This window comes from Zootoca vivipara, chromosome 1 (genome assembly GCF_965207765.1).
Source record: "Zootoca vivipara chromosome 1, rZooViv2.hap1.1, whole genome shotgun sequence".
Classification (NCBI taxonomy): Eukaryota; Metazoa; Chordata; class Lepidosauria; order Squamata; family Lacertidae; genus Zootoca; species Zootoca vivipara.
The window spans coordinates 53,941,035-53,958,917 of NC_142582.1; the positions used below are offsets into that span (position 1 = coordinate 53,941,035).

Consider the following 17,883-nt stretch of genomic DNA (forward strand, 5'->3'; position numbering starts at 1 on the left):
ATTAAAAATATATTTTGTTTCGGTTCAAGTTGAATGTGTATTTCGAAATCGGCCATGATATGCAGACTAAAGTAAAATACTATTTTGACATTTAATTGAGGAGAGCAAATGACTCTTTTGGACAATAATGTGTAAAACATTAACCAAGCATACTTATATTTGAATAATGTCTCAAAAAGAGAAGCAATTGACTATCTGGAGTGTTGTGCTTCTTCTGTGTTTGCTTCCTGCTATGTTTCATCCACAGCACTGAAGGCAACATGTATGAAGGCAACATGTATGAATTGGACAATAATGTGGCAAACATTAAACAAGCATACTTAAATTAGAATAATGTCTCCAAAAAGAGAAGCAATTTTAATGTATGAATTGTACCAGTACTCTGAGGAAGAATAAAATAGATTGCTGAATGAATGTTCCCCATCTGAATGTTCTATACTGTATAACCTTTTATGTACTAAGAACTGAAAAGAGTTGGTGCAGACACGTTATTTTAGGAAGCCAGGTTGCAGGATGAGGGTATCCTGACTGCTGAGCTAAGGTAACTCATTGACCTAGATCTTTATTTTCCTTTCAGGTCCTCTTTACCATCTTCATGGGATATGAAAACCAAACTGAATTCTATTTCCGTCCCTTCTCAACCTTGCTTGAGACACAGCTGGTCATTTTCATTCTCTTTCTGCTCTTCTACGTCCTCAGCCTCTGTGGGAACGCTGCTGTCGTGCTTATTGTCCATGTCGACCACTCTCTCCATAACCCCATGTATTTCTTCTTGGGCAACCTGGCAGCTCTAGAGATCTGCTACTCTTCTGCCATTGCTCCATTGGCTTTGGCCAACCTTCTGTCCAGGAAAAGTGCCACCATTTCCTTAAGTGGCTGTGGAACCCAAATGTTCTTCTTTGTCTTCCTGGGAGGAGCTGATTGTGTCCTACTGGCCATCATGGCATACGATAGATACGTGGCAATTTGCCATCCTCTGCGCTACATGCTCATCATGAACAAAACAGTATGTACTTCCCTCGTAGCAGCATCCTGGCTGCTGGGCTTTCTGTTGTCTCTACAACTGACCATCCTTATTTTCCGCTTGCCATTCTGTGGCCAAAATGAAATCAATCACTTCTTCTGTGACATCCCAGTCATTCTGCAGTTGGGTTGTAGTGACACCCACATCCACCAAGCTGTTCTCTTCATAGTTAGTGTTGTAGTCCTCACCATACCCTTCCTTCTAATCTGTATCTCATATAGCTTCATTGCAGTGGCCATTTTGCAAATCCGTTCTGCTGAAGGCCAGCAAAAAGCCTTCTCCACTTGCTCCTCCCACTTGATGGTTGTCCTCCTGCAGTACGGCTGTTGCAGTTTCATATACTTGCGGCCCAACTCCAGCTACTCACCACAGGAGGGTCAAGTGGTGTCTGTGGTCTACACCTTTGTCACTCCCCTACTAAACCCTCTGATCTATAGCATGAGAAACAAGGATCTGAAAGAGGCGCTGAGGAGAGCCTTTCGAAGAAGAGTGTTTCCCCCCCAGAAGGTTTGACAGCCAGCAGTCTTCATTAAAGTTAGACCATGGGGATGACAGGAACAGGCTGATAGCAGCGTCTCGCCCCATGGTAATATCTATAGGTAGAGGGTGTCATGTGAGATTGTAACAAGAGAGAAGAACTCAATGCAATTCTACTGTCATAATCATCATCATTATTCCTTTCATTTCTATATTGCTTTATATTTTTAAGAAAATAATCTTATAGCGCTTTACAACACATTAAAATATCAGACAGAACAATCCAGTATAAAAGATTACCAACGAAAGCCACATATAAAATATACATTCAAAGCAACATAATGAACAGGAAACTAAGACATTATCTTAAAGATTTCAAAGTAAAACATTATGAAGGAGTTCAACTACAGAATGAATATCTAATCCAGCAAAGTTAACAAAAAATACTTTAAGCATTTCAAAATAAAATGTTGCCAAATGAAGTCAAATATAAACCTCTTAAACCAGTACAATTAACCAGAGAACAGAATATTATCATAAGCATAGATTGTATTTGCTGCAGTTTCTGTCAATCCTGTCTGTGGTGGTTCATGACAGGCGGTGGGTGTGGAAGCTGAGACTGTGTTTGCACTAAGAGACAGCCAAGATGGCCATATCATTTAATGAACTCTACACCTTATGCAAAATGGCGCGAGAGAGATTTATACATTTTCTTACATAGCTATACTAATACTGTCTGTGTGGGGTTCCACACACATTAAATCAAATTTATTTAGAAGCACCCAAAATGCTAGAGATGTAACAGCCTCCAAGCAGACTGTCCAATAATTCAGTTTATGGGGGTATGCAATTATGTAAATTAATAATTGATTGGAAATTCAATATCACAAGATCTCAAATGCCTCTTTCTAGGATATTTGAAAAAAAAAACTGGAGGAATATTTAGAAGTGGCACTAAACTTTTCTGCAGCAGAAATATACATTGCTAGAAGGTGGGGGATGGGGACAGGACCACAGCTCTTTTAGTATTTCACTGGTTTGTGAAAATCTGGGATATAAGCAATGATTAAATTGAAAAGTTTCAGAGTAACAAATAACAAACTATCACATAGATTTGTAGAAGGGGAGTCTCTTTTTCATGCTGGAGCAATATATTCCAGCATAATATTAATCCTTACAACATTCTTGCTTTATTGTAAAATGTATCATATATGTAATTTTTTGGTACTTACTTATTTTATTTGCTTATTCTGTATTTAATTATTTCTGTAGTGTGTGTGTGTGTGTGTGTGTGTGTGTGTATAAACAATAATCTGCCTCTAGTCTAAGATTATGTATGTATGTACCGTATGTTAAATAAACTAACTGAAATGTCACAAAGCACCATAATTCTCCTGTGAATTATTTCCAAAGGCATCTAAACCCAGGTGAACACTGCATCTCCCAGAACTTCTCTCCACTCAGAGAAGTCATGAAAGTATACCAATAGTTAGAGTCTTACTTTTTTTATCATCAAGTACTTCACACTTCCTTCCATTCCTGTGTAAGAGCAGCCACAAGAGAGTTCACTCTCTCATATAAAGCCTAATGCCTGCACTCCAGGAAAGAAAATTTTCTCTCCTCACTCTTGCTCCCTTAAGGGTCTTTGCATGCTTTCTAAAGGAGGGTCTTCACAACCAGGAAACAAAATGGATGTGCCAAAGGGATGCTCTCTTAGCCCTTCATTCCTTGGTTGTGAACGTTGCCACTATTCATTGTGAAAGGAGCAGTTGTGAACTTTGCCACTATTTGTGGTCTATCAACACCACTCGCTTTTCCCTTTCTGGTTACAGAGCAACAGCAAATGCCTGTAGATTTCCCTTGGCAGTCCAGCACCAGGAGTATCCAAGTAAGTCATTTCTGTGGATGTGGATTCTATCCACTTGCCTACTTCATAAGCCTTTCATTCTCTATTCAACAAGTTTTCTATTCAGCATGCATTTTCCTTTCCCCCCATCCTTAGTGTATGAGATTCCAGACTCTAGAATCAAAATGCATAGGTTGTGTAGACATCATACACGTAAATGGCATTTATAGCATGTTCCCCACCATCCTAGGAACTGCAGTTTAAGGGTGGTGGGTATTGTACCCTTGTGGTGAGTAAAATGTACAATTCCTAGGATTCTTTTTTCTGGGACATGGGGAATGTGGTTGTGTGTACAAAATGTATGGTGTGTACAAAACCAGATTCTGTGCAGTGAAAAAGAAAGGGGAGAAGAAGCTCCAGATTTTTCAAGATCATAGCCAAAATACTGTTGAGATTGTTCTGAATAAATGGAGAAGCAGATACTTGTTCATTCTTCAGATAGCTGCAATCTATTTCTTAAATTTCTTTTCCTCTGAACCATGATTTAACCCTAAACACATTCAATGTAGCAGATGCTTTCATCCATCAGTTCCTGCCCATTGACTTTCAGTGTTTTGATCGAATAAGATCCTCAAAATATCCTAAATATGACAAATGAATGCATATGGATTTCACATCCAGTGCTTTTCTAAATAGGTTTCGCTACTTTATTATTATTATTTTTTAAATGTGATCTATTTCCCCTACCATCCGATGCATACTCCATTGAAACTGCCACATTATCAGAGCTGGAAAAACCCCATTCCAGCTTAGATGAGTACTATATGCGTTTAACAGAATAGTCTGGAGGTATGTTTTTAGAGTACATTGGAGCTTTGCTGTCACATCTAATGTGCCTCAAAATTACTTGAGCCAAGGTTCCGACCCAGTGTGCATTTCCCATTGAACTTGGTCAATTGGGCTACATGTAAAATGCCTATCTGCCTTTCTCCATTAACTGGGCATTTTGCCTAAATTTTTCATCCTAGCATGAATGCTATGAATTTGAATGGTTACCTTTATGTGTTTGTCTGTACAGTTATAGTGGGATAAACAATCGTTCTGTACTCCTCAGAAAAGAATAAAAAGATACAGGGTTAAAATCAACCCCATAAATTTAGCTTGGAGTAGTAACACCCACATCAACTGATGGAGCAGAGCTTCCAATGGAAAGTGTAAATTTCACAAGTGCCAACAATTAAAAAGAGTCCAGTTTGTCACATGGAGTGTTGCCTTCAGTGCTGTGGGTGAAACATAGCAGGAAGCACACACAGAAGAAGCACAACACTCCAGATACCATGTAAAGTCAATTGCGGTTCCCCTTCTAACTTTGTTGTTGTTGTTTAGTCGTTTAGTCATGTCCGACTCTTCGTGACCCCATGGACCGGAGCTCGCCAGGCATTCTTGTCTTCCACTGCCTCCCGCAGTTTGGTCAGACTCATGTTGGTAGCTTCAAGAACACTGTCCAACCACCTCATCCTCTGTTGTCCCCTTCTCCTTGTGCCCTCCATCTTTCCCAACATCAGGGTCTTTTCCAGGGAGTCTTCTCTTCTCATGAGGTGGCCAAAGTATTGGAGCCTCAGCTTCACGATCTGTCCTTCCAGTGAGCGCTCAGGGCTGATTTCCTTCAGAATGGATAGGTTTGATCTTCTTGCAGTCCATGGGACTCTCAAGAGTCTCCTCCAGCACCATAATTCAAAAGCATCAATTCTTCGGCGATCAGCCTTCTTTATGGTCCAGCTCTCACTTCCATACATCACTACTGGGAAAACCGTAGCTTTAACTATACGGACCTTTGTCGGCAAGGTGATGTCTCTGCTTTTTAAGATGCTGTCTAGGTTTGTCATTGCTTTTCTCCCAAGAAGCAGGCGTCTTTTAATTTCGTGACTGCTGTCACCATCTGCAGTGATCATGGAACCCAAGAAAGTAAAATCTCTCACTGCCTCTATTTTGCCAGGAGGTGATGGGACCAGTGGCCAAGATCTTGGTTTTGTTGTTGTTGCGTTTCAGACCATATTTTGCGCTCTCCTCTTTCACCCTCATTAAAAGGTTCTTTAATTCCTCCTCACAAAAATAATAATACTAATGAAGGGCTGATGCCAAGAACCATACAAGTGTAAGTAGTTCATGTCACTGTCTCCCAATCATTATTAAACATATATTTTGTTTCGGTTCAAGTTGAATGTGTATTTCGAAATCGGCCATGATATGCAGACTAAAGTAAAATACTATTTTGACATTTAATTGAGGAGAGCAAATGACTCTTTTGGACAATAATGTGCAAAACATTAACCAAGCATACTTATATTTGAATAATGTCTCAAAAAGAGAAGCAATTGACTATCTGGAGTGTTGTGCTTCTTCTGTGTTTGCTTCCTGCTATGTTTCATCCACAGCACTGAAGGCAACATGTATGAATTTCAATGTATGAATTGTACCAGTACGGGAAGTGCAGTCCTCTGAGGAAAAATAAAATAGATTGCTGAAGGAATGCTCCCCATCTGAATGTTCTATACAGTACTGTATAACCTTTTATGTACTAAGAACTGAAAAGAGTTGGTGCAGACACGTTATTTTAGGAAGCCAGGTTGCAGGATGAGGGTATCCTGACTGCTGAGCTAAGGTAACTCATTGACCCAGATCTTTATTTTCCTTTCAGGTCCTCTTTACCATCTTCATGGGATATGAAAACCAAACTGAATTCTATTTCCGTCCCTTCTCCACCTTGCTTGAGACACAGCTGGTCATTTTCCTTCTCTTTCTGCTCTTCTACGTCCTCAGCCTCTGTGGGAACGCTGCTGTCGTGCTTATTGTCCATGTCGACCACTCTCTCCATAACCCCATGTATTTCTTCTTGGGCAACCTGGCAGCTCTGGAGATCTGCTACTCTTCTGCCATTGCTCCATTGGCTTTGGCCAACCTTCTGTCCAGGAAAAGTGCCACCATTTCCTTAAGTGGCTGTGGAACCCAAATGTTCTTCTTTGTCTTCCTAGGAGGAGCTGATTGTGTCCTACTGGCCATCATGGCATACGATAGATACGTGGCAATTTGCCATCCGCTGCGCTACATGCTCATCATGAACAAAACAGTATGTACTTCCCTTGTCGTGGTATCCTGGCTGCTGGGTTTTGTGTTGTCTCTACAACTGACCACCCTTATTTTCCGCTTGCCATTCTGTGGCCAAAATGAAATCAATCACTTCTTCTGTGACATCCCAGTCATTCTGCAGTTGGGTTGTAGTGACATCCACATCCAACAAGCGGTTATCTTCATAGTTAGTGTTGTAGTCATCACCATACCCTTCCTTCTAATCTGTATCTCATATAGCTTCATTGCGGTGGCCATTTTGCAAATCCGTTCTGCTGAAGGCCAGCAAAAAGCCTTCTCCACTTGCTCCTCCCACTTGATGGTTGTCCTCCTACAGTACGGCTGTTGCAGTTTCATATACTTACGGCCCAACTCCAGCTACTCACCACAGGAGGGTCGAGTGGTGTCTGTGGTCTACACCTTTGTCACTCCCCTACTGAACCCTCTGATCTATAGCATGAGAAACAAGGATCTGAAAGAGGCACTGAGGAGAGCCTTTCGAAGAAGAGTGTTTTCCCCCCAAAAGGTTTGACAGCCAGCAGTCTTCATTAAAGTTAGACCATGGGGATGACAGGAACAGGCTGATAGCAGCAGAGGTAGCTAATGTACGACCCCCATGCAGCGTCTCGCCCCATGGTAATATCTATAGGTAGAGGATGTCATGTGAGATTGTAACAAGAGAGAGGAACTCAATGCAATTCTACTGTCCTCATCATCATTATTCCTCTCATTTCTATGTTGCTTTATATTTTTAAGAAAATAATCTCAAAGCGGTTTACAACACATTAAAATATCAGACAGAACAATCCAGTACAAAAGATTACGAATGAAAGCCACGTATAAAATAAACATTCAAAGCAACATAATAAACAGGAAACTAAGACATTACCTTAAAGATTTCAAAATAAAACATTAAGAAGGAGTTCAACTGCAGAATGAATATCTAATCAAGAAAAGTTAACAAAAATACATTAAGCTTTTCAAAATAAAATGTTACTAAAGGAAGTCAAATATAAACCACTTAAACCAGTACAATTAACCAGAAAATAGAATATTTTCATAAGCATAGAATGTATCTGCTGCAGTTTCTGCCAATCTTGTCCGTGGTGGTTCATGACAGGCGGTGGCTGTGGAAGCTGAGATTGTGTCACTAAGAAATATTTAAACATTTTCTTACATAACTATACTAATACTGTCTGTGTGGGGTTCCACACACATTAAATCAAATTTATTTGTTGTCGTTGTTGTTTAGTCGTTTAGTCGTGTCCGACTCTATGTGACCCCATGGACCATAGCATGCCAGGCACTCCTGTCTTCCACTGCCTCCCGCAGTTTGGTCAAACTCATGTTGGTAGCTTCGAGAACACTGTCAGACCATCTCCTCCTCTGCCGTCCCCTTCTCCTTGTGCCCTCAATTTTTCCCAGCACCAGGGTCCTTTCAAGAGAGTCTTCTCTTCTCATGAGGTGGCCAAAGTACTGGAGCCTCAGCTTCAACTTCTGTCCTTCCAGTGAGCACTCAGGGCTGATTTCCTTCAGAATGGATAGGTTTGATCTTAACTCCAAGCAGACTGTCCAATAATTCATTTTAAGGGGGTATGCAATTATGTAATTTGATAATTGGTTGGAAATTATCACATGATCTCAAATGCCTCTTACTGGGATATTTGAAAAACATAGCTCTAGAGGAATATTTAGAAGTGGCACTAAACTTTTCTGCAGCAAAAATATGTATTGCTAGAATGTGAGGGGGCACAACTCTTTTAGTATCTCACTGGTTTGAGAAAATCTGGGATATAAAAAATGATTACATTTATATGTTTCAGAGTAACAAATAGAAAACTGTCACATAGATTAATAGAAGGGGAGTCTCTTTTTCATTCTGGAACAAGAACTTCCAGCATAATATTCATCCTTGCAACCTTTTTGCTTTATTGTAAAATGTAACATATATGTAATTATTTTTGGTATTTACTTATTTTATTTTACAGTATTTTATTTAATTATTCTGTATTTACTTATTTCTGTATTTGAGTGTGTGGGTGTGGGTGTGTGAATAAACAATAATCTGCGTCTAGTCTAAGATTCTGTATGCATGTATATATATTAAATAAATAAACTGAAATGTCACAAAGCGCCATAATTCTCCTGTGAATTATTTCCAAAGGCATCTAAAGCCACGTGAACACTGCATCCCCCAGAACTTCTCACCACTCAGAGAAGTCACGTAAGTATACCAAAAGTTAGGGGCTTGCTTGTCATCATCAAGTACTGGTACTTCACACTTCCCTCCATCCCTGTCTAATAGCAGTCACAAGGGAGTTCACATTCTCATACAAAGCCAGACTCCTAAACTTTAGGAAAGAAAAGTTTTGTGCTCCTTTCTCTCATTCCCTATAGCGATCATTTTGAGTAAAGAAGGACAAAAATTTAAAGATCAGAGAGCAGCAAGTCTCAAGCTGCTTTCATACTGTGGTGTATGTTCTTCAGATGGTGGTTGAAACACTGGAAGGAGAAATGATGGAAGTAAAAGCACTTAATTTTATAAATTTTCTTCTATGCAATAATAATAAATGCCAACCTTCACAAAAGACCAGGTTTCTGCTGGATCATTATTGGAAAATTTTAGAATAATGAAACCATAGAAATAACCCTTCCCTGGTTTTCTTGTGTATTCTGAACCTGATAGATCCCATATTCCCTGCGGATTTGAAAAGAGACCACATCACATATAGAACTCGTATATCTCAGGCAGGGCAATCCAAACAAGAAGGTGCAGCAAGCAGAAAACCAGGTGCCCTATATAAAGGTGCCCTCAGAGGAAATAGTCCCACAAGACTGGAGAAATATATGATTGGGGGGGGGGAGAGAAGACAGTATCGTGTTTAACTTCTCCTGTATATTATATGATACATGGTCTTCATTTGGTACAGTCATACCTCGGTTTAAGTACGCTTCAGTTTGAGTACTTTCAGTTTAAGTACTCTGAGGACTCGTCTGGAATGGATTAATCCACTTCAATGGGAAAGTTCGCTTCAGGTTAAGTACGCTTCAGGTTAAGTACAGACTTCCGGAACCAATTGTGTACTTAAACCAAGGTACCACTGTATTAAGGATCCATAGAGGCCAAGAGAAATAAATAACTGGAAAGGGGCAGGGTATGTGTTGAGAAACTTTGGAGCACTAGGTAAATATGTGGCAATATAGTCCAGAAATAAGAACCGTTATTGTTACTGGAACAAGGATGCGCTACAAACTGAGCAGTCCCTCTTATTAGGGAATAGCCAGTCATTGATTGATAAAGAGCTTTATATCAGGAGGAGTCCTCAGTCACAGCAAAAATCAGTTTCATAAAATTCACAGGTGGAACAGTACAAAGAGATTGTTTTACAACTGAATGATTTGAATAATTTTAGTCAATTGTTTTTCTAGCAAGAGCATTGTGAATATGGCTATGGAAACAAAGGTTTAGAGAGTGATAGTACTTTTGGGAGAGGCTTGGTTATAGAATCATGGTTTAGAATTATGCCTGCAAAATTTTGCTCATTTGTGCTAATGTACTTCTGACTTGTGGAAAAGAATGAAAACTTCTTGATAAACGAATCAAATAATTAAAGCACCACAGTAAAACCACACAGCAGCCCAAGTGTGTGGATGATTAGGTCACTAATGGGTTGCTGGGCCTGTTCATTGGACACCAACCTTTGTTTGGGGGAATGCTTTTGGAGGGGTGGTGGTGACTGATACCGTGTTTCTCATATTATAAGACACGTCTTATATTTATTTTTTCCTCAAAAAAACACACTATGGCTTATTTTCAAGGGATGTCTTATTTTTTTCCTCCTCCTCCTGCCGCGGCCGGCATTGCTGCTGCGCCTATCACTATGTCTTATTTTCGGGGTATGGCTTATATTCCTTGAATGCTTAAAAATCCTGCTATGGCTTATTTTATGGGTATGTCTTAAAATATTAGAAACAGGGTATTTATCCATCACAATATTTAGTATAGACTGTCCCTCTTCCTCGATTGTTGTCTTCCACTGCCTCCCGCAGCTTGGTCAAACTCATGTTGGTAGCTTCGAGAACACTATCCAACCATCTCGTCCTCTGCCGTCCCCTTCTCTTAGTGCCCTCCATCATTCCCAACATCAGGGTCTTTTCCAGGGAGTCTTCTCTTCTCATGAGGTGGCCAAAGTATTGGAGCCTCAGCTTCAGGATCTGTCCTTCCTTCCTCGATTATAAGACGGTAATTAGTTCTTTCAAATTCTAATACATTACATCTCTGGGGAAAGTGATGCTAACAAACACTGCAACAGCTACTGTTTTCTTTAAGGATGAGAAATAACCTTGAAATTGTCCCTCTCTTAGGACCTTGAGATGCTTTCTCTGATTTTGGGAAGTTCTGTAGAACTTTCTTAAATATAAATAAGTAACATCCTATTGGGATTTATGGATAAGATGGTGAGAAAAGTTGTTAAGGAGGCAAAGGTTCTCTCTCCGCACCCCCCGCCCTCTGTTGAGACAAATAATTTCAAGACAGAATGCCTTAGAGGCTTGTTAAAACTAGGAGATCTCTTATGAGACATGCACAAGTTAACATAATTCTCTGACGGCCATGAAAGATGCTTTAGGACTTTACAAGTTTATGCACCAGAGAAAGATACTTGGTTCCCCAAAGATAAAGTTGTCCCTTAAGAGGAGGCAATTGTTGATCTGGGCCAAGAGTCTTGCACATATATGCTTCAATTTTCAAGGGATGTTCACCCTCAGAGAACTGGCTGTAAGTTTATAAAGTTTCAATTCTCCAAGGACTTTTCTGGCGTAAGTAAATATTTACACGGCCACTTTAAGACTCAACTCCATATCTAAGTGTAGTTCAATGGAGAAAATGGTTGACTTGTATATGGAACACTTAGGTTGAAAGCTCAGATTGAGTAGCATTGCAAAGTCATTGTTAACTTCGGTTCCTCATAAGGAAAATACATATAAATACATATATGGCACATACCAAGTCATGCCATTAGTCCATCTAGCTCATAAGTGACCAGGTACTTGTGGCCTGTGGGACATGTAATTCTTGCCCTTACGGCCAGCTGATTGCTCCCCCACTGGTGCTATTGTCCCTAAACCCAACTCCACTTCCAAAACTGCCACCAAATTTGCTCAGGCTATGCAGAAATTCCACCACCCAAAATCTTAGTTTTCTTTTTTTTAATAATATCTTTTATTAATTTTCTATTTTGTAATATTTAAACACATCTTCGTTATCCACTTTACTTCTTTTTTTAAAATCATTTTAATTAATTTTCCAATAAAAACAGCCAATCAACATGTAATCATAATCCAATTAAAAACAACAAACGAAAAAAGAGACAAAATTGTAATCCAAATTATTAATTATTAATTTTTTTCCAGGCTTCCCGTAGTCTGGACCTGCCTTCTTGTTGTCTTCTTGTTGTCTTCCTGCCTTCTTGTTGTTGTTCTCCTATTTTCCACATTCCGATTTTAACACTTTAAAGTTCTCCGTCCCTGGCTGTGCGATTCTCAATCATGTCAAAAATCATATATCTTTACATCCATCGAGTAAAGCTTTATTTGTAAATATGTATTTTTCCAACTGTCTATTTACCAGTGCAGCTTTTCCTGACTTCATTCCAATCTTCCGATCCAGGCTGTTGCCCAAGTCCTCATTTAATGTTTAATGATGCAGCAACTCCTGTGTTATTAAGTTGTTGAGTTACTCCCATCCGGGCTTAGCACCTCAGCCCTTGCTTTTTCCTCAGCCCTTGCTTTTTCCTGCAAGACCTATTGCACTCATTAACAGTCGTTAACAGTCATCAACAGGTTTCCACTCCTATCAGCCAATCACCCATTCCCACCCCCCTTCTGAGTAATACCCTCCCCACCCTCTGACTATACATAGGGTCTGGTGACTTCTGTTTCAGTGTATCTGAAGAAGTGTGCATGCTCACGAAAGCTCATACCTATGACAAACCTAGTTGGTCTCTAAGGTGCTACTGGAATGATTTTTTTATTTTGTTTTCCCATCCAGGCTGTTGTCCAAATTTGTCATTTGATGTAAGGCATACTGTTTGCATCTTGCAATGTAAATAAACTGTATTCCACAGATATAAATCATTTGACGATCAATCGGCTTTCGGAGATGACACATTCCCTCCTCCTGGGCCCTAGGAGGGGGGCTGCTAGACATCCATTTAGCCTTCTCTCTCGCACTTAATGAAGAAACTCTGCAAACAGCTGCACTGCATGTTATCCCAAATTATTGTCTCAAATCACTACAAAGTCAGCCAGCAAACACCTCCACTTCCTTCGAACCAGGGAGGAACTCACATTTTTCTGTGCTGCGTCATTATCAAGCGCCATCTTGTTTCTTCTTTTCTTTATCAAGTCTTTCAAACCAAATAAAGCTGCGCAATTGAATATCCAATCAATAGAAGTCCATCTGTACTCCTCAAAATAAATTAGGTTGCTTAATGAGGCTAGGCATAGAAAGACCAATTTAAAGTATTGTAAAGAAAAAAAGATTGTGCCAATAGCTCCTTAATCCAAACACCATGACGAGAATCTCTTTGAAGTCTCCGAGCCTTGAAGCCCTAGCCAGGGACTGTACAAATCTGCAGGTTTTTTCTCAGTCTTCTTTGGTCCAGACTATGTTTATTGTCCAAATCTAATTATCTTATCAAACAGATATTTCTGGCTATGAGAGTGGCTTTGGAGAGTGCCGGCTGTGTTGTGCTCTGGGACCCAGTGTCCTGCCGCCTCCACCTTGATGCAAGCTGACAATCTCGGATAATCTGCGGGTCTACAAGACACTCCTCCCCCATCCTAGGAAGTCTGCCAGGGCTAATTACCCCCATACCAGCCCTGAATTACTGGCACTGCTGGGGTATGGGAGTCAGCCATTTCTCACCGCCGGAAACAGGAAGCCAAAAATCCTAATTTTAAATTGGTTTTATCTTTCTCCACTGCAGCACTGAACTCATCAATGATTGCTGTCCCTTGCTGGCTTTTGCTGCTGCTTTTCTTTTTCCACCCATAGACATGCCAGGTGGACAATCTACTCATCAGCGAAACTCTACCTTGCACACTCCAGAGTCACCTCTTGCCACTACAGCTCTCAGTACTGATCTGCACTGAACTGAGAATAACAAGATTTTTCTCATAAAGGTTCTTATTTCTAGCCCACAAATGAACCTAGTGCTCCAAAGTTCCTCAACACATATCCTCAACACAGCCCCTTTCTTGTTATTTATTTCTCTCGGCCTCTATGGATCCCTAATACTATTTGAAGACCACCTTGCATTATCATACATCTTACAAAAATATTTTTTTCATTCATTAACATGGAACAATACCTTTCCTTTTTGCTGTATTAAAATCTAACTGTATTAAAATCCAGAAACTTCTTCAAAGATGGTGACAATGAGGGCAAAATTTGATTTAAAAGGATGAATTCCTCTTGGCCAATCAAGAATGAAGATCATATAGGGGAAGAGGAGATGTAGAAGTTATTACTGGATAATTAAGAGCTGATTTGTCTTCAGGAAAGAGCCCCAACAACAACCAGTAACCAAAGTATGAAAAAATGCAACAAATACAACTGCTGGATTCACAGGTGGCCTATGTGTGCACCAAATCCAAACCCTCAGTAAACTTTCAACCAGGGCTTCGAAAGTTCATTTCAGTTCAAGTTCATCATTTTATAAGACAAGCTAGTTCTGCTCACATTCATTCAAATGAACTTTTTAGTTCATAAAGTGTTCATCTTCTGCAAAAGAACAAAAACCTTCAGCATTCAGAAAGTTAGAAGCTCCTGGGCTGAACTACAGGGTAATCAGGGACCACTCACAAGATGCCTAATAGAGAGAATGTCAACAGATGAACCTTGCCACATAATTGTATTTCCATACTAAAAATTGTTTACTCTGCTTAAATTGTGCCAACAAAACATCATTTGTTTTGTTCCTTTGCTTTATTTGTGCTTTCTGCTGCAAGCTGCTCCTGTTGGAAGAGAGTGACTCTCTTCAGCAGAGAAGATACAGGAAATGGCACACAATCCTTTATTCTGGTTGCTTAGCAAACATGGTTAAGTGACTAAGCACCCTTAGCAACAGCAGCACCTCTGTATCCACTTAATAAGACTTCGGACATTGTCTCCACAGTTTGCTTTCTAACTTTCTTTGTAGATGTCTGATGGACTTTTTAAATGAAAGCTAGGAGTCTGGGCCTCTTGCTGTGGGAAGAAGAGGGAATAGACAGGAAGATGAAATCATTTGGAGTTGAACCCCCAAATTAACTGAATCCACCTTAGTTCACCTGCCAATTATGGGCTCAACTTTCAGGTGTAGTTCGGAGATTTTTAAACTATTTCAGTAAACTTCATAGAGCTCAACTAGTTCATTCCAAGCACTGCTCTCAATCCGCCCATGAGCTTAGAAAAAGATTCTGCATCATCCACAGTGCTTTCAGACTGTTGCTATTTTCAGTGGGATTCAGTCATATATTGGCAAATTTAGGCAGCTCAGTCAAAGTCTGTGCAATAAAGCTGGTTCATCTCCCCCTCCCCAACCTTTTTGTGTGTGTGGTAATAGGGAAAGTGTCAGGAAAATGCAAAGGAAAGTATGGAAGGACACCTGATGCAAGGTCATATAACCTCTCTGCAAACCAGTCAGAATGAATTTTCAATAAACAGTCAATAATGTCTAACCTCCCAATTTTTGGGCAAGTAAATCAGGCTGAATGTTCACCAAACCTCTTGCTGATAGGAGCTGTGGTGAGAGGCAGCTTCAGTAGTTCACTCCCAAGGGGCTATAGAAGATAGGTTAAAATGCCTCGAATGCTGGGAGATGTGAAGAAAAGACAGCAGCTGCTGGTTTCAATACAGGTAAGAAAGACACTCACATGGAAGAGTAGATATGCTAAAACGGCTGCATGTGTTGACCCCAATGAGAATGTTTTACAAAGGAAATAAGGGAAGGAAGGAATAATTTTGAATTTAACAGCAACAATGGGAAGTAAATATTCATGTCCAGGTTGCTGCTCGTATGTTAAGTCAACAGAAGAAGAGTGGTGGTGGTGGGGAATTCATTTAGCAAGTTTTCTTGACTTTGTCAGGGTAGGAAGGTAGGTAGATTTTTTTAAAAATGCACTAATAAATGACTATCCCTCAAAGAAAGTACAAACAAAACAAATAAAATATGTACTGATATGTCAAATGCACGCAAACACCAGAGTTAGGGAGAGGGGGTAAAAAAATAAGCTTCAGGGTTCTTTAGAAAACATTTTTGAGACAGACTGTCCTGTGGCAGATATCAGAAACAAAAACCTCACCCCACATCCAGAATGCAGGAATTGCATAAAGAACACCCTAGCCGCTGAGATAAAGCATGATATAGATGGTTCCCGACTAGGAACAATCTATCCTGTTTTTGTCAGCTGTGCCTTCAGTACTGCTACTCCTGTTTCGTTCCAGTTTGCAGCAGACACACACACACACACACACACACACACACACACTGTGAAATTGTAGCCACAAGTTTCACTGAAAGAATCAAACACTTCTGTCCAAAATATGAATAAATTTGGAAATGGCTTGAATTTGGAAAGTAAACAATGAGAACTTAAAATGGCTATTTCTCACTGTTGATGGTTATAACAAAGCAGAAAAAGTTTGTGGCATAAATGGTCCCATCAATTTGGGGTGGATAAATGTATCAACTTTGGTGCCTTTCAGTTTTTCTGTTTTTCCATTATTAATTTCAGATCTCCACATCTGTTTGCTATTATTAGTTTTGAAGTCCTCATAAGAAGTTGTCAGCTTTCCAGTACACATTCATCCCAATACATATTATTATTATTATTATTATTATTATTATTATTATTATTATTATACCCCATCCATCTGGCAGGGTTTCCCCAGCTACTCTGGGCGGCTTACAGCACATACAAAATTGTAAAACATTTCAATATCAACCTAGCCATTTATAGGCAGTGTAATAGTCGCTCAGTTTTAATGGATGTAGACATGTCCGTGAACAACCTACTCTAAGAACCTGGTCTCATTCTTGTTAATAGCTGCCCACAGAAGTCTGAACTTCAGTATTAAAGGATATGTTGATCAATTGCACATTCACTATCAGCCAAGTTTGCAACATCCTCCCTGTTTGTTGCAATTCAATTTATCTGTGTTACTTAATTTCCTGCTTGCCCAATGCAGGCTTCTCAGTAATTTTGTCCTCTCTCCTCTTAACCCATAGCAAAACTGATATGCAGGTTTATATGGAGACTGGAAACCAAACTGGAATTATACAGTTCCACTTCCAACCATTCACAACGCACCCAGGCACGAGGCAGCTGATTTTCTGGACTTTTCTGATTCTCTACTTGCTCAGCCTGTTTGGGAATGCTACCATTGTTCTCATTATCTACACCACACATTCTCTTCACACCCCGATGTATTATTTCTTGGCTAACCTGGCATGTCTGGAAATCGCTTATTCTTGTACCATTGCACCCCTCACTCTGGCCCACGTTGCTTCTTCGAGAAAGGTCTCCATCACCTTGGCTGGCTGTGGGACCCAAATGTTCTTCTTTACCTTCCTGGGAAGTATTGACTGTTTCCTGATAGCAATCATGGCATATGACCGCTATGTGGCAATCTGTCACCCGCTCAGCTACACTGTCATCATGAACTGGAGGGTATGTGTGAAAATTGTTGTTGGGACCTTGGCCATGAGTTGCTTCTTTGGCATTCAGCTTTCTATCTTGATATTGACTTTGCCTTTCTGTGCCAATAAGGAAATCAATAATTTTTTCTGCGATGTCCCTGTTGTCATTAAACTGGCTTGCGGCGATACCCATTTCCACCAAACTGTCTTTTTTATTGTCAGCATTGCTGTCCTCGCCATCCCTTTCCTCCTAATCTCTATCTCCTATGCTTTCATTGTGGCTGCTGTCTTGCGGATCAGCTCTGCTGCAGGCAGGCAAAGGGCTTTCTCCACCTGTTCCTCCCACTTAATGGTCGTCCTTCTGCAGTATGGCTCTGGCAGTTTGATATACCTTTGCCCAAGCTCCAGCTACTCACCGGAAGAAGGCCGGGCGGTGTCTGTGGTCTACACCTTTGTCACTCCTGTGCTGAACCCCTTGATCTATAGCATGAGGAACAAAGAGTTAAAGGATGCACTAATCAGAGCCTTAAAAAGAGCTGTGCTGTCCCAGAAAAAATGACAGCGTTGAATTGCAACCAGGGAATGGTACACCGTCTGCTGCCATCTGTTGAAATGGTATGGTGGAACTGAAACCACAGGTCAGTGATGAAAGGATGCATAGGTAGGCTCTATGACTAATCTGCAACTGTGCCTCAAAAGGAACGTTCTTTGCCTGTAGCAGAAGT

General features: G+C 40.2%; 3 protein-coding genes across 3 annotated transcripts; all 3 read left to right on the forward strand.

Annotated features, from left to right (window-relative positions):
• Positions 1 to 595: 595 nt before the first annotated feature.
• On the forward strand, positions 596 to 1,537 carry LOC118079840 (olfactory receptor 10V1-like). Its single transcript, XM_035104530.2, has one exon. The coding sequence runs from the start codon at positions 596 to 598 to the stop codon at positions 1,535 to 1,537; it is 942 nt and encodes a 313-aa protein (XP_034960421.1).
• A 4,526-nt stretch (positions 1,538 to 6,063) lies between these two features.
• On the forward strand, positions 6,064 to 7,005 carry LOC118079784 (olfactory receptor 10V1-like). Its single transcript, XM_035104399.1, has one exon. It carries the CDS (start codon positions 6,064 to 6,066, stop codon positions 7,003 to 7,005), a length of 942 nt encoding a protein of 313 aa, XP_034960290.1.
• A 9,764-nt stretch (positions 7,006 to 16,769) lies between these two features.
• On the forward strand, positions 16,770 to 17,717 carry LOC118090297 (olfactory receptor 10V1-like). The gene has a single exon (XM_035125927.1). The coding sequence runs from the start codon at positions 16,770 to 16,772 to the stop codon at positions 17,715 to 17,717; it is 948 nt and encodes a 315-aa protein (XP_034981818.1).
• The last annotated feature ends 166 nt before the right edge of the window (positions 17,718 to 17,883 follow it).